This window comes from Cetorhinus maximus, chromosome 31 (genome assembly GCF_964194155.1).
Source record: "Cetorhinus maximus chromosome 31, sCetMax3.hap1.1, whole genome shotgun sequence".
Classification (NCBI taxonomy): Eukaryota; Metazoa; Chordata; class Chondrichthyes; order Lamniformes; family Cetorhinidae; genus Cetorhinus; species Cetorhinus maximus.
This window is the reverse complement of record NC_135909.1, coordinates 4600213-4621734: the sequence shown is the minus strand read 5'-3', so window position 1 is coordinate 4621734 and position 21522 is coordinate 4600213. Positions and strand designations below refer to the sequence as shown.

The following is a 21522-nucleotide window of genomic DNA, read 5'->3' as shown; positions in this document are numbered from 1 at the left end:
CCCCCTTTTGCATGTGCACAAAGCGGGGCCTATCGGCTACTTGAGGCATCGCCACCTCCCCCCCCCGCCACGCCAGCAAAACAGGGCTTGCCCTGAATTCGCTGCCACATCCCTCTCCCCGACTTCGCGCTGAAGGTCGGACTTGCTCCTCGGGACAGTCCGGGGCGCAAACCCGATCGTCCGGTCGGCGGGCGCGGGGGAGAGGCGGTAACTCGCCCACCGACGGCTAAGAGGCCCATTGAGGCCCTTAATCAACTTAATCAAATCGAACTTCTCGCTGCCCGTCCAACCTTACGGCGGGTGGGCGGGCGGGCGGGCGAATAGGCCGAGCGGCCTACGCGTTTTTTTTTTGCGAAACCTCGTCCACGGGCCCGGATGAGGCTTCGACCAGCGACTAAAAGGAAAAAAAAAACGACAGTAAGACATTTTTATGACTCATTTTTGACACGTGACAGGGTCAGGTGAGGGGAGGTGTTTTCCTTAGGTTTGAAATGTTTATTTTCGGTGTTAAAAAGCCTTCAGCTCCCTGAGGAGGCCCCGTGCCTTCGGGGAGAGCTGTCCGATCGCGCGCGGGCACACCTCAGCGCTGGGCCCTCCCTCCTCCCTCCCAGCGCCGACTCAGGCAGCGCCGAGGCCCTGAGCGCCCCTTTCACCCCGTCCATGGGCCCAGCCGGCCTGAAATAGCGGGGCGAGGCCCGATCGCGGGGCAAGGCCCGATCACGGGCGAGGGGCAGACAAGGCGGGGAAAATCCAGCCCGTCGTTTATTTTTAAAAGCGATTTTGCGTTAAAACATTTCCCTTTTGATTTGCATGTGCACGCAGGGGTACCTGGTCCAGCTTCATCACGACCACTAAAATGGGAAAATTACGCTCGAAGGTTTTTTTTTTAAAAAAAACACGCCTGGTGGTCTCCCTGCGGTTAAAGGAATCAGCTTAACTTCGGGACCCTCCTCACTTAAAGACTAGAAAGGGGCATAAATCTGGGGGCATAGTCGCATTAGCACACAGGGCCAGGCTCCAGCGCAATTTCTTCTTTAAAACCGGCGCAAACGATGATGCGCGTGCCAGGCCCGATTTGGAGCCTGAGGCCTGAGTTCACGCGGGAGTTGGGCTAACCTGGTTGGGGGGGGGGCGAGCATCTTGCGTCACGATTCGTCTCCGGCGAAAACCCCGACCTCCCGCACATTTGCCGCCCTCTCTCTAGCCTCCCCCGCCGGGTGGGGCCTAACCTTCGGGGGAGTACCTGCCCCTCCTGACCTGCTGCGGCCAAAAATGGCGGAGAGGGACGCCCTTCCGCAATGGGCGGCCTGGCCGCTGAGTCCAGCCGTTCAACTGTAAAGCTTTCAAAGCCCCCTGAGGGATTGCCTCACGACGAGGGCGCTCTCACCCTCTACCTGATACTGGCAGGCTGGTGTTCCTTTGTGAGCTGTTTGGGGTGGGCGGGGGCAGGGGGTGGGTGGGCCTCTGGCTGGCCCTCCAACTTCGAGAGCCCGCCCCGCCATCGGACAGCGAGCGCGCCCCTCTGGCCGCCAATTGGAGGAACATCACTGTCGGGTGTCCGATCCCCGCAGTGCAGGCCCCAAACTTGACTGCAAAGTCGGGGGTAGATCGGGGGGTGGGTTCCTCACCCAAAACCCAAACTCCGCCTCTCCTTAGGCCACAGATGGGGCTGCTGGGAGCGACAGTAGCACCGGTGCGAGTGATGAGGCCTAGTTGCCACAACTCCACCTTACCACCACCACCACCACGGCCTCACACACACACATACCTGACCGTCCATCTCGCTGGAAATCGACGTGACACCACTCTCCGTCGTTCACCTTCTTGTTGGTGGCCCTGATCTTAATGGCGCCCGACCCCATGTCGAGCAGCAGGAAGAGGAAGCCGTCGAGGAGCTCCATGGCAAAGTAGTCCACCTTGCGCACCCGCTCGACACGGGCCTCCTTGTGGTGCTGGGGCTTGCCGTGGCTGAAGAGAAGGAGGCCGTTGGGCTCGGTGGTGCAGAAGTCGAAGGAGATGGAGCCGGTCTTTTTCGTGTTCCACTTGGGGAGGGAGATGTAGGCCTCGGGGGCCTCGAAGGTGACTGGGTCCAGCGCGGCCACGTTCTCGCACCTGAAAACCAGGTCCCCGTGCACTTTCATTTTGGAGTCGCCCTCTTTCGCCAGGCGGGAGAGTTCCAGTTTGAAGTCGTTGTTCTTGTAAACGACCTGTTGGAAAAGGAGAGAGCTTTAGCCCATGAGATCTCCGGCAGCCGTCCTTTATCTTTCCCTGTCCTATTCTCTCACCCCACCTCCCCCACCGAAGCCGCTGACTTGTGGCTGTTTTTGAGTCAAGCCAAATAAAAAAAAATCCGGTGGGGGGGTGGTGCGAATTAAAAAGCGGCCCCTTAAAGGGAAACTGCAAAACAAAAACGAAGGATAAAATGTAAAGGAAACTCTAAAAACGTTAAACCAAAATGTGATCAATAAAACATCCCAGTCCCCATGGCGCCCACCGCGTGCTCCCGCTCCAGGGATACCCAGCCGCGGACGTAGCCGCGGGAGAGGGGCATTTAGTCGGGCCGGGCGATTCCCTCGATCGCCCGAGCTACTCTCTTGTACCTGCGTCGTGGTCCACAGTTACTAACGGACTGTCGGTGCCTGACGTAAGTTACCCTTTGAGATGCAAGATTTAAACTATGGGGGGGCTGTTTTTCGAAATCTAATTCCCTGGGACATAGATGGGTTAAGGGATGGTTGGATAGTGGATTTTAAGGATTCCCAAAGGAGTTAAGAGGGGGGAAACTTTTTTCTGCTGCTGGGGGGAGTCCAGGGCAAGAAGACGCAACCTTTAAATCTAAGCTAGACTGTTCAGGGAAGTTAGGAAACACTGCCCGATGCAAAGCCGTAGATTCCGGCCCAGTCGATAACTTCAAACCTCAGGCCTTTTAGATTTTTGCTAGGCCAGGGTATCGAGTGGTATGAAGCCAAGGCAGGTGGATGGAGCTGAGATACCGATCAGGCATGATCTCACGGACTAGAGGGATAGGTGCGAGGGGCTGAAGGGGCCTCCTTCTGCCCCTGTAAGCCTTGAAAATAGGTTGGCAGGCTGATCCCGCCATTGGCACTGTAGCAGAGACAACTTACACGACCGCGCCGAGCTGTGGAAGCTCAGACAGAGACGGGGGCATTTTTGGGATAGGGGGATAACGCGAGAAGGCAGAGTTGAGATAGAGGGTCAGCCGCAATCGTTTTGAACGGCCGAGGCGGGCTCGAGGGGCTGAATGGCCTACTCCAGCCCCCAATTTCATTGGAACGTTCTCATGAACTCGATCCTCTTACCGGCACCCGCTCGCATGCAGGAGTCGCTGTCAAATGAGGTTCAACTCCAGCGGATGGAGGGCGTAGACACCGAGGCCAACGATGGCTCCTTAGTTGCTAGCCCCCAGTTGACTCTGCAGGGATGGGCAATTGAACATGGGGGCCTTATGGCTTGGAGACACACTAGGGTTGAACATCGCCTGGGAGAGCAGCGAGGGAACTCTGCCTATCGATGTTACACCCACTAATATCTTTCAGAATTCAAATTCGTACCGGGTAGGTCTTTAGGAATTAGCAGACGGGTGACTGAAATATCAGCCAACAAGCTGAATTTGGTGATCTCTAGCAGTTATTACATTAAGGTCTTGGAGCTCACCGGCATTTGTAAGGACTAGCGTCAGTGCGTGGAAACCTAGTAAACAAGCGCTTATTCAGATCTGTGGCAAAAGATTGCCCCTTATTGCCAATACCCAGCCAAACTGTTCAGGTACAGTTAAACAGTTATTCTCCCATGACCCTCAAACACTGAAAGAGGGACTCAGCTTTGCAACACCCATGGGAAGTGAATATGAGTGTGGAACAGGATCCCAAAGAGGTTTAACCAGGGCGACAGTCGCCAAGACCCCACCCCTAGTCTAACGGTGACTCATTCTCAATTCAGCGTCACCCTAGCCACGTTCCTTTGGGGTCCCTGGAGGTGAGGATGGGCTCCTGGGAGCTGTCATCTTTTCCCTGAGGATTTAGGGTAGTGTCGTGGTATTACCACTAGACTGGTCATCCAGAGGCCTCGGCTAATTCTCTGTGGTTGCCAGGTTCAAATCCCACCATGGCCAATGATGGAATTTCAATTCGGTTAAAAAGCCTGATGATGACCATGAAACCATTGTGGGCTGTTGTTAAAAATCCACCCGTCCCCTTTTAAGGGGAAGGAAATCTGCCGTCCTTACCCAGTCTGGGCCTACATGTGACTCCCAGGCCCCCACGGCAATGCGGGTCGACACTTAAAAAGCCCTCTGAACGAGGGGGGCAATTAGGGATGGGCAATAAACGCAGCGATGCCCACATGCCCGCGAGCCAATGAGAAAACAAGCAGTGCTTTTCGCAAGGCGTGAATCAGATTGCAGGCGGCTGCGGCTCCTCGCTGAATGGCCTCCTACAACCATGATGGACCATGAAGTGAACGTTCGACCCATGCCCCCTAAGTCTGCTCCTAGCCCAAGTGATGAGGGTAATAATGAGGAACCTTACTCATGTTACCTCCTCCTGAGGCGCTGAGGTTAATGGTTAGAGCTCAGCGCCTATTCAAACCATTAACTAAAGCATTAAAGCTCAATGAGTTGGTGCCCCTTTTGCGAATCGCACCCCCCTGGCTGAATCAGGCAAGGGATCGAGCTGCCCCCCCCCACCCCGAATTGACGCCTGCCAATACTTACGTCCTTCAAGCATCCCATGAAGTTGTTGCTAACGGGCGATCCTGGGAGGTCGGCCGTGCTGGGGCTGCCACCGATGTAGAAGAAGTCATCGGAGCCCAGCATAGTGTAGTCCTCCTGCGTGTAACCCGTGGTGGTCAGAATCCCATCCACTGAGATGGTCACCTGCCCAGAAGCATGGAGGGTGGGGTGGGGGGGTGGGGGTTGGGGGTGGCGGGGGGGGTAGCGGGTGGGGTTGGGAGTGGAGGGGAGCAAAAAAGAGAGATGGGATACAGTCCGTTACCAATTGCCTCAGCGATATCGACAGGACACCTGATGGGCCTCCATTTTCATGTCTGCTTTCACCCTTGTTTGCTCCCTTTTTGCACTCTAAGCAGCCCAACAGAGGAGATGGACGGACAGGAATCCAATGGTTTGAAGGTTGGATATTATCACTAACGGGCGAGGGTTGACTGGATTTGGTCAGTAACCGGTTCTTAGGGTCTAAGCCGCCAAGCACCATGTGAGCCGCCCTAGGTCCTTGCGCCCATTCGATGCCCAGAAGGTGTTGCTACCGCCCTCGTGCCATGCCCTTTCAGCCCCTCTAATCCCTGCAATCCCCCCCCCCGGACGTAAAGCAGGCAACGTTGTCGACGCTACTCACTCCGCTATATACCACGGGCACCACAGTGGACGCTGGGCGACCATCTACGCCTTGCACGACTCATGGAGGGTGACTGCGGCGACGCGGCTGGTGCTGCCGCCCTACCCGGTTACCGGCGTCACCGAAATGCACGTCTTAATGCCGGCCGGTCTTCCGGTGAGCAAGAGCTGTTCACGTTCGGGACTGCACCCCTACCACTGTGCAGTGAACAGCAAGGGCATTGTCGAAACGTCCAGTCTCGGTGCTGATTGTCATACCGGGGTGCGTATCCTTTTTTGGTAACCGCCCCGCGATCTCCCATAGCCTTGCTCACGAGAGTGAAAACTAGACCCCCCCCCCTCCTCCCGCACCCCCCTGTGTTCCACCTGTCTCACTGTGTCACTCGACCCACTCCGCCCATCTGTTGTCTGCCTACAAGTCTCCCTCTGGCTCCCCTCCCTCCCGCGTCTCCTGCCATCTGTCGGCTTGTTTCTATGTGGTGCTCTCACAGAGCGCTGACCCTTGGTCTGCTGTTAACACATACTGCCGCTATCAACACCTCCTTTAGTCCTTAACGCTACCATTAACACTCCCTTTGTCTTGCGGTCCATGACATCTTTGTCAATCACTCCTGAGCTCCCGCCTCTCCCTGACCTTCTACTTGGCTCCCCCTGCTCCACCCGCTCTGAGACAGCATAAAACCCATCACATTTCTACTTCTCTTTAGCTCCGAAGAAGAGTCAGACAGACTCGAAACGTTAACTCTGTTTCTCTCGCCGGGCCTGCTTCCAGCATTTTCTGGTTTTGATTTCCGGCTTCCATCGTGGGTCCTCCACTCATGGGCTCAGCGGACATCGTCTAAGGATGTCACATTTCCAGTGAGCGGCCTCACCCACCCGGGTGGGAGGTGGGGTGGGTGGGTGAGGGCTTCATGAGGTTTTCACGGGGGCCTCTGGCAAGACAGAGTCAAAGACAAACAAAAAGAAATCACTCCCGGCGTCAGCATTTTTTTAACAAGGTCTAGGAAACTGGAAGAAACCTGTATTGAGTATTAGAGGGTGGGAGTTGGGGTAGTGGAAGTGGTCCAGGGGTTGGGGGAGGGTGGGGTTGGAGGGATGGGATGGGAAGAGGGTATTGGACTGATGCTGCGCCGAGGGTATTTCAGAGGGACACAGGGATAGAGCGGGGGGAATGGGTCTGACTGGTTTGGTGTGCAGAGTAAGGCTAAGGGTCAGGTTAAGTGGGGGTTGGGGCCAGGGAGGGGAAGGATGCCTGAGTGGGGAAGAGGGGGAGTAGGCAAAGGAGGAAGAAGCTGGTCTGGAGGGGGAAAGGTAGGAGTTAAGAGCAGCCATGACAGGTAGGATTTGGCAGCACTGAGGTCAAGCAACACTTGGTGGGGCTTCATTCTAGGTGGGCTTGCCAATTCCAGGACCGGCCTTGGAGTCTCCATGTATTGAAGGTCAATCTCCAGGACACTGGCGTGTGCAGCTCTGGAGAAAAATCATCGGGACATTTAAATAATTGTTATTTTCAAAAAAAATGTGAACATTTCTCTTTACCAGGTATAAAACTATTGAAAATGCTGAATGGGGGTGCTGAAAGGCCACTTGGCTGACAGTCAAGCATCATCCAATTGGGTCATGAGTCTTTTTGCTTTCCGATTGGCGTAGGAAGGCCGTATGTCACAAGATGGGTGTGCTGGCCGACTAGTGGCTGGAGCGTGGGGGCAGGTCATATGAAGAAATCTCCAGGAATACGTTTAATCACAGTTGGCGACCCTGGGTCCTTGACGGTAGCTGTGGGTGGTGACCCAGCTCCAGGAACTCATTGAGGAGGCTGAGGAATGGGAGTACACGGAGGTCAGAGGCACTGGGTCATGTAGGGGCGGCTGGGCCTTGGGAGACACAGGATGGTCAGGCAGAAGCGTAAGGTGGTGCGCTTTGGTGGACAGGATATGGAGAGGCAATATAGACTTAACTCCGCAGTTCTAAAGAGCGTACAGGCATAGAGGGACCTGAGGATTCATGGACATAGCTGTTTGAAGTTGGCAAATCATATTGAGAGAGTAGTTAGTGAAGTACATGTTATCTTGGGCTTCATAAATAGAGGTATTGAGTACAAAAAAACAGCAGGGATGTTATGCTAAACCCTTATAAAGCTCTGGTTAGGCCACAAGTTGAGTATTGTGTCCAGTTCTGGTCACCACACTTTAGGAATGGGGTGAGGGTCTTTGAGAGGGGGTGCAGAGGAGATTGACCAGAATGGTCCCAGGGATCAGGGGATTTTAGTGACAGGGTTAGGGGTTGGAGAAGCTGGGGTTGTTCTCCTTGGGGCAAAGGAGATTGAGGGGGATGGATTTGATAGAGGTGGACAAGATGATGACAGGTTTGGATAAGGTGGACAAAGGAAAGCTGTTTCCATTGGTTGATGGCACAAGGACTAGGGAGATACAGACTTAAGGTTTTGGGCAAAGCCGGGGATGTGAGGAAGGGTGCTAATGACCTAGAACTTCGCTGCCTATGGGAGTGGTGTAAGTGGAGACGATGAATGACTTCAAAAGGAAATCGGGTGGGCGCTCAAGGGAAATAAACTTACAGGGATACGGGGATAGAGGGGGGGGGAATGGGTCTGACTGGTTTGGTGTGCAGAGAGCCGGTATGGACTCAAAGGGCCAAATGGCCTCCTTCTGTGCCATAATGACACTATTTTCACGTATGGCGATGGGGGCCAACTGCACTCGGGGGAGACGACAGGTGGTGCACAGAGATGTTAAACTGGGAGCGGGAGCACTGGGCAGGACTTGGAGAATGAAGGGAGACCAGCGGTAATGAGGGGGTCGGGAGGGTCGCGGACATTGCAGGGCTGGAATCAATCTACAAACACAGGCCGAGGCCTGAGTGTTGAACCGTATCCAGGTCCAGAAATGAGAATGGCCAGACCCTGGCAATGGCCGACCACCATGGCAGGAGCTGGTGGCAGGAGTTACAGGCAGAGAAGCAGCCTTGCCGGACCCCAGGAAGGCTAAGCAGATCGGATGAGACTATGAAGCTGGGGGAGAGTGAGCTCAATTAAAACATGGCCGCCAGGTCTCTTGAGGGGGACTTGCAGTCGGCACTGAATTGATGCAAAACCTTTAGATCTGGTGAAAAGTAATTTGATTTACTTTATATTTAAGTCCAGCTCTATCCATAGCTTCTTGGATGAGTTCCAAGTGAAACAATTTTTGACAAGATTTACCAGAATGAACACAGGATTTAGGAGCAGGAGTGGGCTATTTGGCCCCTCCACTGATACCCCGGCCTAAGTTACAAGGAGTGATGACACAAACGAGGGTCGTGTTCCCTGGAATTTAGAAGGTTAAGGGGGGATTTGATCAAAGTTTTCCAGATATGAAGGGGAGCAGATAGAGGTGGATAGGGAGAAACTATTCCCGCCGGTTGGGGGAGTGTCAGACTAGGGGGGTGGGCAGAGTCTTAAAAATGAGAGGCAGATCTTTCAGGAGTGAGATTAGGAAACATTTCCACGCATAAAGTGCGGGAGAAGTTTGGAAACTCTCTTCCGCAATGGCAATTGATGCTGGGTCAATTGTTAATTTGGGATCTGAGACTGATGAAATTAGGTTAACCAAAAGGGGTTAAGGGATATGGGGCAAAGACGGGTATATGGAGATGCATCACAGATCAAACATGATCTCTTTAAATGGCGGGTCAGGCTTGAGGTGGGTGAACAGCATCCTGCTGTTCTTGCCCTATCTAAGGAGAGATGGTGGTGTAGTGGCAGTGTCACTAGACTAGTTAATCCAGAGCTGATGCTTTGGGTACATGGGATCAAATCCCACCATGGCATTTAAATTCAATTAATAAAATCCTGACTATTAAAGTTAGTCTCAGTAATGGTGACTGTGAAACTCTCATTGTTTGTCATCAAAACCCATCTGGTTCACTAATGCCCCTTTAGGGGAGGAAATCTGCTGTCCTTACCTGGTCTGGGCCTACATGTGTACTCCAAACCCACAGCAATGTGGCTGGCTCTTATCTGCCCCCTGAAACAAGGGCAATTATGGACGGGCAACCAATGCTGGCCTTGCCAGTGATGCCCACATTGCTGTGAAAGAATGAAGAAAGAAAACCTCTTGTGCGTATCGCTAAGGGGGATTGTTTACTGTTAAAGGATCTGAAAGAAGCCCTTGCCTTCTCTTCCTTTATGTAACAGTAGCTTCCCAATTTTTTTTTAGGAAACCCTACACTTCAAAATTTCACGGTTGAGGAAGGCGGAGAGAGAGAAGAGGGTCGGAGGAAAGTGTGAACTTGTACGCTTTGGCAGGAAGAATGGAAAAACAGCAAATTATTCAAATGCAGAGAGATTACAGAACTCTGAGGTGCAGAGGGATCTGGGTGTCCTGGCACATGAATAACAAAAAGGTTGGTATCCAGATGCAGCAAGTGATGAGGAAGGCAAAATGCAATGTTGTCGTTTATTGCAAGGGGAATGGAATAGAAAAGTAGGGATGTTTTTTCCTACAGTTGTACAGGGCGTTGGTGAGACCACATCTGGAGTACCGTGTACAGTTTTGGTCTCCTTATTTAAGAAAGGATATAATTGCATAAGAAGCAGTTCAGAGAAGGCTCACTCAGCTGATTCCTGGGATGTGGGGGGCTTATCTTATGAGGAAAGGTTGGACAGGCTGGGCCTGTGTCCATTGGAGTTTAGAAGAATGAGAGGTGACCTTATCTTATCTTATGAGGGGAACTTGACAGGGTGGATGCTGAGAGGGTGCTTCCCCTTGTGGGAGAGAACAGAACGAGGGGCCACAGTTTAAGAATAAGGGGTTGAAGACGGAGATGAGGAGGAATTATTTCTCTCTGAGGGTCATGAGGCTGTGGAACTCTCTCCCCGAGAGAGTGGTGGAGGCTGGGTCACTGAATATTTTTAAGGCAGAGGTAGATAGATTCTTGACTAATAGGGGTTAAAGGTCATCGTGGGGTAGGTGGGAATGTGGAGTTGAGGCCACAGTCAGATCAGCCGTGACCTTATTGAATGGCGGAGCAGGCTCGAGGGGCCGAATGGCCTACTCCTGCTCCTAATTTGTAGGTCGAGGGTAGGGGTCGGGATGGCCACCTCTGTGGGCTGGTGGGCCAAACAAGACCAGGTTAGCCAGGGTAAATGAAGAGAAAACGTCGATAACCAAAAGGCCTAGATTGGAGGCAACTAACATGAGGCGAAACTTTTTTGCACAAGTGGCGAGGATTTGGAAGGCGCTGCCTGATAGGGTGGTAGCGAGAGATTCAACGGTAGCCTTGAGAAGGAAATTGGATGAATGAATTAAGGAGGCAAAAGACTGCAGGGCTATGGGGAAAGAGCGGAGCGAGTGGGAATAATTGGGTTGTCCTTCGAAAGGACTGGGACAGACTCAGTGGGCTGAATGGCCTCCTTCATGCTACACTGTTCTACGACTCTCTGCTGAGCAGAAGAGTTGGGGGGTTGGGGGTTTGGGAGTGGGGGTGAGGGTGGGAGGGGAGAAGCGCCACAATGGATGCTCAGGCAAGGCATGGGCCAAGTGATTAGCCTAAGAGGGAAGGAATATGGTTTCGCGGGGTGGGGCGGGGTGGGGTTGGGCACGAGAAGGAGGCTGGGGGGCCCCGTAAAACCACATTGGAAGGGGAACGGTGAAAAGGCACACACCCAGAGGAGCGCTGTGGGCAAAGGGAAGGGCAGTAAGGCTGGCAGCAAGCCAAGGTTAGTAGGCCCATTACTATCTGGTGACATGATACAACTGGGAGGCGTCTCGGGCAAGTATATAACGCAGGCAAGTTTAATGAGAGTGGCAGAAATAGGATTATGGACGCACGTTACAGGAATTGCCAGCGAACCCCCTCTGGCCTTGCTCCTGGTTGGCTGTTTCTGTTGGCAGCGGCCGAACTACGCCACGTCCTGGGGGATGCATCGAGGCGGAGGTGTGCCCCATGGCAGTGGGAGTTCTCGTGGTTGCTTGACAGGGAGGAGGAGGCCCTCAGGCCTTATTACGCTGGGTAATGTGACAGAAAACGGCCACGGCTACAGAGACCCAAAATCAACAGAAATCAGCAAAATACTCCCATGGTGGGGTGGGAGGGAGCGGTGGGGGGGTGGATGCCAACTGGGCAAGGCGGCACCCAGGCTTAAACAAGCGAAAGGCATGGCCACAGGGCAGGGGTTAAAAGTGGACGTGGCCCTGAGAAAAAAAGAGGCACTCGTGGCTTTCAACATAAATCAAGGCCCAGGCTCCCGACTCAGGGAGTAGGCCCCGCTGAGAAAATGCTCCCTGGGCAAGCGCGTCGGCCGAATTCCCCGAGCGAGGGCGGCCATTTTACCTCAACGTTTCAATCAACGTGCTCTTTCTCGGACGCGTGAAGGGGTCCTGATTTCATTGGTCGGGTTTCAGCTGGCCTGCGCTCCGGAAGACGGGCTGGACTTTCCGGCCCTCCCCCACCCCCTCACCCCACCGGCGGGCACCGTCACGGACGGGACGGGAAGCTTTGGAGAGAACCATCGCCCAAAGCCAGCAGCCCTCCAACCTCCCCCTGTACCGCCCGTGATGGTGCCCTCCGGGCGTTGGGGCCGGAGAATCCCGCCCGGACAGCTCGGACCCGCTCTTGGAGCGGTCAGCCGATCGGGTGGAGGTGTGAGGCGGAAACCGGATAAAAAAGGGACGACGGCGTTGTCTATTTGGTCACTGTTGTGCGGCACTGGTCAATATTTTTATTGGCCAACCCCGTCGTCCGCCCCCTCCTCCACCACCTTCGGACATCTGTGGCCATTCCCCACTTGACAACTGTGTCTACGCTTCATAAGCACCTCATTGGCTGCAACCCGCTTCGGGACGTCCTGAGGGCCGTGAAAGCCGCTTTATCAATGCAAGCCTTTCTTCCCTCCGTGCCGCCCACTCACGGTGAGCGGGGAGCATCTTCTCACGGGCATCTTGTCCCGGGTCATGGCAACGGGATTGGGCAGCCAGCTGGTTACTTTTTGGGGGCGTGGTCTTGTTGGGGTGTTCACGGCCGGGCGCGGCAGCCAATCGGTGCAGGGCAAGGAAGGTGAATAGCCAAGGAGGAGGGAGGAATGTTGGCCAGGACGCTGGGAGAAGCTCTTCTTGTCCCTTGAGCAGTGCCACGGGATCATGAGAGGTGGCACCTTCGTCGACTTGGTAACCCTCCACATGGTGCTCAAGTTCACTCCTAGATTGTGCGGAGGGCAAAACTCTGAGTGGCTTTTTGGGTGGGTGATGTAGGAGGCTTCATCTTAACCCGTTCCTGGGCAGAGAGCATTGCTGGCCAAGGCCCAGCAGTTCTCACCCATCCCCAACTGCCCTTGGGAGGAGAGCCACCTTCTTGAGCCGCTGCAGTCCATGCGGTGTAGGTACACCCACAGCGCTGTCAGGGAGGGAGTTCCAGGAGCTCGACAGTGAAGGGGGGGTGCGACCTGGGTATTTCCAAGTCAGGATGGCGTGAGACTTGAAGGGGAGCTCGCAGGTGTTGGCATCTCCCCCCGTGGCTGCTTCCCTCATGCGTAGCGGGAACTGAGAGGTGCGGGGTGGTGGGTTTGTGACGCCGGGGTATTGGGCAGGTAGGGTTCAGGAGTCGCCGGGACGGTGGTCTTGGGACGTGTAGGCCTTAGGCCTTCAAGGTTAGAAACACCTCGGGAACAACGATCGGTCTAGTGATGGCATCCAAAACCAGGAATTGGGCTCTGTAATACTTTAATTAAAAAGGTACAGTGGCGTAGAGGTGAAGCTGCTGGATCCAGTGATCCAGATTGTAAAAACTTAGATTTAAAGTGACAGCGAGCGGGGGGGGTAGTAAAAAAGCACTGCTGTCACAAGATGGCGGCACTGTCGCAAAACCCCCAACCAACTGGTTCACTCTTGCCCCTTATAAAAGGAAGAAAAGCTTCCTAATCCAGTCTGGGTCCATATGTGACTCCAGTCTCGCACTGTGATGTATACGTATTGGAATGAGTCCAATCCTGAAACTGGCAAGTGGCAGAGGGCAATTAGGGATGGGCAATAAATGCTGGCCTAGCCAGCGAAGCCCACACCCCCCTGAATGAATTTTTTTTTAAAATGTGCAAATGAAATAGGCCAAAATAGTCTGAGGGGGAGGCGGTGGTGTGGTGGTGATATCACTGGGCTAGTAATCCAGAGGCCCGGGTTAATTCTCTGGGGGCAGGGGTTCAAATCCCATCATGGGAGCTGGTGGGATTTAAACTCAATCAATAAATCTGGAATTATAAAGCCAGTCTCAGTGATGGTGACCATGACGACCATCATCATCATCATCGATTGTTGTAAAAACCCCATCTGGTTCACTAATGCCCCCTTTAGGGGAAGGAAATCTGCCGTCCTTACCCGGTCTGGGCCTACATGTGACTCCAGACCCCACAGCAAATGTGGTTGACTCTTAACTGCCCCCCTCTGAAATGGCCCTAGCGAGACCACTCAGTTCAAGGGGGCAATTAGGGATGGGCAAACAAATGCTGGGCCCTGCCAGCGACGCCCACATCCCATGAAAGAATAAAAAAATACTCTGAGTCAACAATAAAACCTACTACAATGTTATGACGAAAATATCCATGAATCCGTACCATAGGCGCCCGTCATTTTCAATCCCCCATCATTGTTGAGTGCTGTTATCTTTTTTACCAAGTTCCCCTCTTTCAGCACCTGTCTCTTTCGACACTTACCAGATGTGCCTGGATCTGGTGGGTTCAGTTCCCGTCGATTATTTACTCAGCTTAACAGGGTGATGCCACATTTAACTCTGGCCAATCCTGCCATTGCTCGTAGCTAAGAGATGACCTGTCACGTAGGAGAGATATTCCTCACACCCTGCCCATTTCCCACAGTTGGTCCGACAGTCAGAGAAGCCCAGTGATTCAGTCAGAAAGATAGTCCCGAACGGTCCCTCAAAGATAAGGCGAGGACATGAGAAAGCTTCGAGTGAGAAAAGGCCACTCTGCCCATCAAAGCCTGGCCCTTCCACAGCCCACCTCGATCTCAAACTCGCACCCGCCCTCCCCCCCCCACCAACACGAGCTGCATCCTGTTGACGCTGACCCAACCGGTCGATCGGTCACACTTCCGCAGTCTTTCCTTACAAGTACCAAGGGGGTCTTTTTATTTTTAAAAGCCATCAGTTGTCCTCAGGGGTAAACATTATTTCCAAAGACTCATTCCTCAAATCGACCTTATGCTCGAGATTGTCACCGTTGCGATTAACTGGGGCTGCGCGCAATGGAATGATTTCAATTAGCGGCCTCACTCAAACCTCAGTTCTAATTCCAATGCTGCATTTCCAACCCCCCCACACCACCCCCCTCCCCCTCCCCTCCAACCACCCACCCCCAACCCCACTTCAAACCATCAGACCTGATTTATTTCCGTTCGAATCTCGTCTGTTGGCATCGTGTTCAAATAGAAATTTGTGAGCTCCAGCCATGCTCCCCTCCTTTCGCTGAAAAGGTGGATGTTTGTCAAGGGACTGCGGCGGGCCGAATCAGAACCAGTGTCACACGCTCGGGCTGTAATCTCAGAGTGGTGCTTCGATCACCAATGCATGGGTTAAATACAGTGAGCCACTTGTGCCACAGCCTTAATCTTACGCTTTCCTTTGAATGCATTGGCCGGCCCTAAAATTGACTTGGGTGCTCTTGTGTTTGTAGGTCCACAGAGTTGCTGAACCATCTGTTTACCAGTCTCCAAGCTATCAATCCTTCAGCCTCTGGCTCACGTACTCATTGGAAGCCAGCAGGATGGCGGGCAGGGCATCTAGTGATCCTCTAAGTCCCGACGCTCTCTCCCTGGTTTGATTGGTAGGGGTGACAATGGTCTCTGTACCCACTGCTGATTAAATAGCATCAATGATATCCCATCTTGCTCCGTGGAACTGGGCACCATCCTCTCTAGCATGTGGTCTTTCCCTGTTTGACCCTTCACCCATGACCACGGGTCGTACTCCCAGAATGACCCAGCCCCGAAGGATTTTCCTCATGCTGCCCCAATTTTAGCTCCCTCGGCTCCCTCCAATGTAACTCCCCGTTGCCTGATGCGAGTGGAGTGCATGAACCTCACGGCACAACAACCTTCCAGATCCAAGCTTTTGTCTGTAAGGGCTGGGTGAGCAGTCAACCCTTGGGCTAAAGAACTATTGGGGGCAATTCCGGACTCCTGTCTAGGTCAGCGAGCAGGGGTCAGAAATTGGGCTATCAAACCGCCTCCAATCTGCACAATTATTGACGGGGTCTGGAGTACAAGAACAAAGGGGTCTTGCCAAGACTGTGCGGGTGAGACCACATTATGAGCGCTACATGTAGTTTTGGGCCTGGATTTTTGCCATGACGGAGGGGCTCTCCATTGTGGTGAAGACCCAGGAAATGGTTGAAACTTCTAAGTCCTGTACCATCCCCCCCCGCATCCCCACCCCCTCCCCCCCCACCCACCCACCTCCAGCCCCAGAATTTCCCATTTTCCCAAGGGCGGGATTGGAATTCGGACGGGATTTCAACGCACGCACGATTCGGCGAGGCAGTTGGCCATTTAACTCACCAGCTGCCTTCACTGAACTGCGATTTTTGGAAGAACAGGAGTGTGGAGTGCGGAGTGCGCAGGTAAGAGGAGGTCTGAACTCGGTAGATTCATTTAGAGAGCCAGGGTACCCCTTTGGAGAGGTAGGGTGTCCTTTTGGGTAGGGTCCCAGGACACCTCTGGGAGAGGGAAGGCACCCTTTGCGATTGTTAAAAGTGAACACGATTATGCACTTCTTATACACAAACCGACTGGAACTGTCAAACTGTCAAAGAACTGTCCAGGAAGTGTCAAAGCTGGCAAGGAACTGTCCAAGGGTAGTAGGTGAGTTGGCATAGAGGGGGTAAGGGCAAAGGGTGGTGAGTGGGGGCATGGGTTGGTCTGAGCTGACACTAAGTTGGCATTGGGGTATGGGGGTAATGGGGCTAGGTAGAAGGGCATGGAACATGAGGGGCTAATGGGGGTGAGTGGGAGGCATGGGTTGGCATAGGGGTCTAAGGGGCCGTGGGGGGGTTGTGTGGGTGGCATGGGTTGTCATAGCTTGGCATGGATGAAGTATAGGGCTTGTGTGGGGGGGCGGTGGTTGAGGGGGTGAGGGCTGGAGGGGCATTTTTCTTTTTATTTATTTACTTTTATCTATTTCAACCCAGTGCCGGAGGCACAGAGGCAGGCCTTGCACCCAGGCTGACTCCACCTCCAGCCCGCCTCCACACCCTCCCAGCATTCCGGGGTCACCCACCCCGACTCCTACTTCAGCCTGCCACCCACCCCCCTCGCCCCCGTTCGAAAATCCGACCTGTGGGCGGCCATCTTTAAAGGTCGGGAATCTCCCGACTCTGCGAACTTGACTCCGGGGCAAAAATTTGGGGCCTTAGTCTCCGGCCTAGGGAAGACTGTACGTGGCTGACAGCCAGTACAGCGACGGTTCACTTAGATTGCTCCCTGGGATGAGAAGATCGTCTTATCAGAGGTTGAGTAAATTGGCTTTAGATTCCCTGGAGCTTAGAAGAATGAGAGGCGATCTCATTGAAACCTACAAAATTCTGAAGGGGAACAGGGGCCTTGGGAGTCGGTGGGCTTGCAATGAGTATTGGTGGACAGTCTATCACCAGGAATGGAGACAGAGAGGTCATGGAAGGGAAGGGAAATGTCGGAGATGGACCATGTGAAGGTGAGGGAGGGGTGGAAATCCTGAAGGAATTCTGACAGGGTGGATGCTGAAAGATTATTCCCGCTGGTCGGGGGAATCTAAAACACGGGGGGGCCCAGTCTCAGGATAAGGGGCCGATCATTTAGGACTGAGATGAGGAGAAATGTCTTCACTCAGATGGGCTGTGAATCTTTGGGATTCTCTACCCCAGGGGGCCGTGGCTGCTCCATTGTTAAATGCATCTGAAACTGGGATAAATGCAGATCGTTGGTCCCTCAGGGAATCCAAGGGATATGGGGAATGGGTGGGAAAGTGGAGCTGAGACAGAAGATCGACTATAATCGCGTTGAATGGCGGAGTGGGCTCAGAGGGAGCGATGGACTACTCCTGCCCTTACTTCTCACGTTCGTATGGTTATCCTTGGAAATTGCGGCAGGTCTCCTGAGCCTGAAGTTGTCAAAGTCAATGTAAATGGTCCTCGGAATGGGCCAAAATAGGCCATTGGTCGCTAAGGGAAATGGGGTGAAGGAAATGTCCTGGTGATGCACAGACGGGGGGTACGGTGGTTGGCGCACCCTTCACCCCCTGGCTCCCCAACAATGCCCGGCCTGCGCAGAGAAGATGCACCTGAGAGGCAACTCTGCGGCCCAAACTCACAGGCTTCAGCTTGGCAGTGTAGGCCTGGAGTTCACCTGTCGCTCTCGTCACCACCCCCCCCGCCCCCCGGTTTCGAGAGGCGGCGTCTCAGGTCTCCGGGAGCGGCTCGGAGACAAAGTTGTTAAAAAATCATCCGAATATCGCGCTCCCGCCAAGTTGTCCCATGAGGCCATCCTATCCGAGCCTTCACCCTTTGAAAATTCTTGCTCGTCCAACACTATTCTACAATCATCAACTGGGGAAAGCAGATCATTGTCTCATTAACTCAGTTCTTTATCTAACTGTCATCTCACTAGATACATCTTCACCTCGCTTCACTAGGATTACTTCATCCAATTTCAGGGTCACAGGGGGTCAAAGCCTATCCCAACAGGCAATGGACACTAGACAGGGTACACCCAGGACAGGGTGCCAGTCCACCACAGGGCACACACTGGGGGAACAGTTTACCACAGACAAGCCACCTAATCTTTGTGACAGTGAGAGTGAAACTATGGCACCTGGCAGCAATCCACACAGGTAGAGGAGGATTGTGCACACTCCACACAGATAGGTAGATACCCAAAGTCCGGATTGAACCCAGGTCACTGGAACTAGTGAGGCAGCAACTCTGACCACTGCACCACCGTCGTACCTTGCCTTGCAACTTTGAAAATATAGGCTATCATCTAAAAGGACAAAAATAATGGTTCTCATGAAGGCATGTTGGGAGAGATGGAGGGAGCCGCTTCTCTGCCTGTTCTTCTGCAGAGGTAGTTTTGAAATCGCTACCCGCTGCCCTTTTGGGGAGTTTAGCAGATTCGGACTTGTGCCCGACCTCTCAGGACAACACTGCATTTGAAAGCAACTCCTAGCCACGATAATGGCCGAAGCCTCACTGGACTTCATTCAGCTTTGGCGCACTGGTTCCGATTTGACCCCTGTAGAGGGCATTGGCTTAATTGCGGGAGTTTGAAAGAGGGAGAAAAATTAAGAGTCAGACACAAAAATGGCATTAGTACTTCATCAACCACAGTTTTGTTAAAGAGTATTAGTAAAAGGTTTAGTTCACTTGGTAACTGGCCAAAGGAAGGTAATGCAATCTAAAGTTCACCATAAACAGCTCCGGCCATGCAAGGAATGGCCCCACAAGCCTTGCCAGGGCCAATCCTCATTCACTCAGCTGCTGAAAGGTCAGGCACGGCTCATGCAAGAAGATAGACAGAGAGGGAGACGAGAGTTCCATTTTTAAAAGGGAGTTCGGGGAAAAATAACATCAGCCAGCAGTCGTCAAGTCATTTTCTCCTGTGCTCTGCAATCTCAGTGCGTCATGATTTATTTTCGCTTCCGAGTGCCCTATCTCGCCGTGTCCCGCCTGTTTGCAACGCAGGCTCAAGGGGCCCAATGGCCTGCTCCTAATTCGTATGTCCGTCTATGTATGCGTGTGCAAGGGTTTCAAAGTGTGCATCTCCTACCTGCACGGGGAGCTTATCGCTGCATTACGCGCATAGAGAGCATGCGTATGGCTGGTGTCCATTCCTAAGGGGTTCGTGTATGTGCGCGCGTGCGCCTTTATAAGTGTTCACAATCCACGTTGACATCAATCCATTTTTTTGGACTGTTGACCCTTCCAAGTATTCGAGACCGAATCCTTTTCCTGAAGGTTTCAATGGGGGTGGGGCTGTTCCGCGGCTCCACTTATAGCTCAAGAGATGGACGAGCTGGGGCGGGCACTAAGTCTGCAGGGAGTCTTAGAGTCAAAAATTAACTCCATCCATCAAACTTAGGCTTGACATGAGCATTGACAGCCTGGGCCTTGCCTGAGCCTCTCTCCAAGGTCAGGCTTCAGACGGTCAGCAGCAAGTCTGGCCGCCTGCACTCCCCCACCACCCCAATCTCTTCCGTTTCCCCCACCTCTTCACGGGATCTTCCTTCACAGCACATGGGTGGCAGAGGAAGAGGGGCCCGCCCGCTATGCCATCCCAAGCGCCACCCAATTGAACACCGCCCATATCTTCAATCACCCTGGGTGGGCAGCTGAGGCTGTGGGGGGGAGGTCACCATGCTGTGCCGGGTCGAGTGCTTAGGAGGGAGGCGGTGGCCTAGTGGTCATGCCACTGGGCTACTCCTCCGGAGGCCTAGGCTAATGCTCTGAGGACATACGTTTAAAGCCCACCACGGCATCTGGTAACATCTGGAATTATAAAGCGAGTCTCAGTCACGGTGACCGTGACAACCATCATCGATTGTTGTAAAAAACCCCATCTGGTTCACTCACGTCCCCTTTAGGGGAAGGAAATCTGCCGTCCTTACCCGGTCTGGGCCTACGTGTGACTCCAGACCCCCCACACAGCAAAGGGGTTGACTCTTAACTGCCCCTCTGAAATGGGCTGAGCAAGCCGCTCAGCTCAAGGGGGCAGTTAGGGATGGTCAACAAACGCTGGGCCTGGCCAGCGACGCCCACGTCCCCGTGAAAGAATTTTAAAAACGGTCTCGAGTTTGGGTCGCCTGTGTATGGTATCTGGCCGCCTGACAGAAACCCCCTAATGGACCGCGTGCTTTGGGTGGCGCATCCCCGTGACATGTTGACACCCTCCGAGGCTTGTGGTGGGCGGAAGGGGCTGCTCAATCAGCTCAAGCCTGTGCAGTTTGCCACGCGTGGACAATCTCATTCGGTCAACTATGCTTCTGCGTTGCCTTATATCTTGGAGGAGGCTAGGCTCGAGGGTGGCAAACCCACTTATCAGGCCACACCGACCTGTACGGCAAGCATCGCATCACAAACTGGACAAATGTTGCTGCCTGGGCAGCCCTGGAGAGCAGGGATGACTAATATCCACAATTATGGAGAGCGCCTTTGTGTTTTACAGTCTGCTATTATTTGACTTTCTGCACTGGAAGTAGCTGGTATTGATTCTCCTGCATTTTCAACATCCACTGGTCCCACAGTAACGCAATTATACTACGTAGCTGACCGGTTAACTAACATCGTCGTGTTCCCAGAGACCATGCCAGTCCACCATTGAACACCGATGGGTATAGCAGTGCCAGCTCCGATGCATTTACGTAGCATCTTTCACAGCCCCTGGGCATCCTCAACGAGGAATAAAGAAACCGAGAAATAGCCGTTCAGAGGCGGAGTCCCCTTCATCGAAGCCCATTGTTCCAACCAATGGGTTTAAGGCAGACGTTTCACAACCATTGACCAGAAACTGAACTGGGCTAGCCATATAAATACTGTGGCTATTGCAACGACGGATCAGATGTCGAAATCATCGGAAGGTGATTGACTGGGGGCAGCAAGGTCGGAATAGACGAGGGAATGAATGCCTGGCGATGGGAAGAGAGGTCAGCAGGAGTGGACAAAAGCATGGCTAGGAGGGTCAACATTGAATTTTTATTCAATCATGGGATGGTCGCTGGCTGGGCCCAGCATTTATTGCCCATCCCTAACTGCCCTTCGAGAAGGTGGGGGGTGAGCTGCCTTCTTGAGCCGCTGCAGTCCCTGTGGTGTAGGTACACGCACAGCGCTGTTAAGGAGGGAGTTCCAGGATTTTGACCCAGCGACAGTGAAGGAACGGCCAATGTATTTCCAAGTCAGGATGGTGAGTGGCTCGGAGGGGAACTTGCAGGTGGTGGTGTTCCTATGCGTCTGATGCCCTTGTCCTTCTAGATGGTCGTGGTTGTGGGTTTGGAAGGTGCTGCCTAAGGAGCCTTGGTGAGTTCCTGCAGTGCATCTTGTAGACGGTACACACACTGCTGCTACTGTGCGTCGGTGGTGGAGGGAGTGAATGTTTGTGGAGGGAGCGCCAATCAAGCGGGGCTGC

At 53.4% G+C, this 21522-nt stretch overlaps 1 protein-coding gene across 1 annotated transcript in view; it reads right to left on the bottom strand.

Moving 5' to 3' along the window:
• The window catches only part of nrxn2b (neurexin 2b), a 1731499-nt gene that overhangs the window by 1105048 nt on the left and 604929 nt on the right, over window positions 1–21522 (bottom strand). The window contains exons 7-8 of the mRNA XM_078532738.1: window positions 4733–4894; window positions 1769–2207 (exon numbers count right to left, since the gene is read on the bottom strand). Coding sequence (XP_078388864.1) covers window positions 1769–2207; window positions 4733–4894 — 601 coding nt within the window. The remainder of the gene's footprint in view (window positions 1–1768; window positions 2208–4732; window positions 4895–21522) is intronic.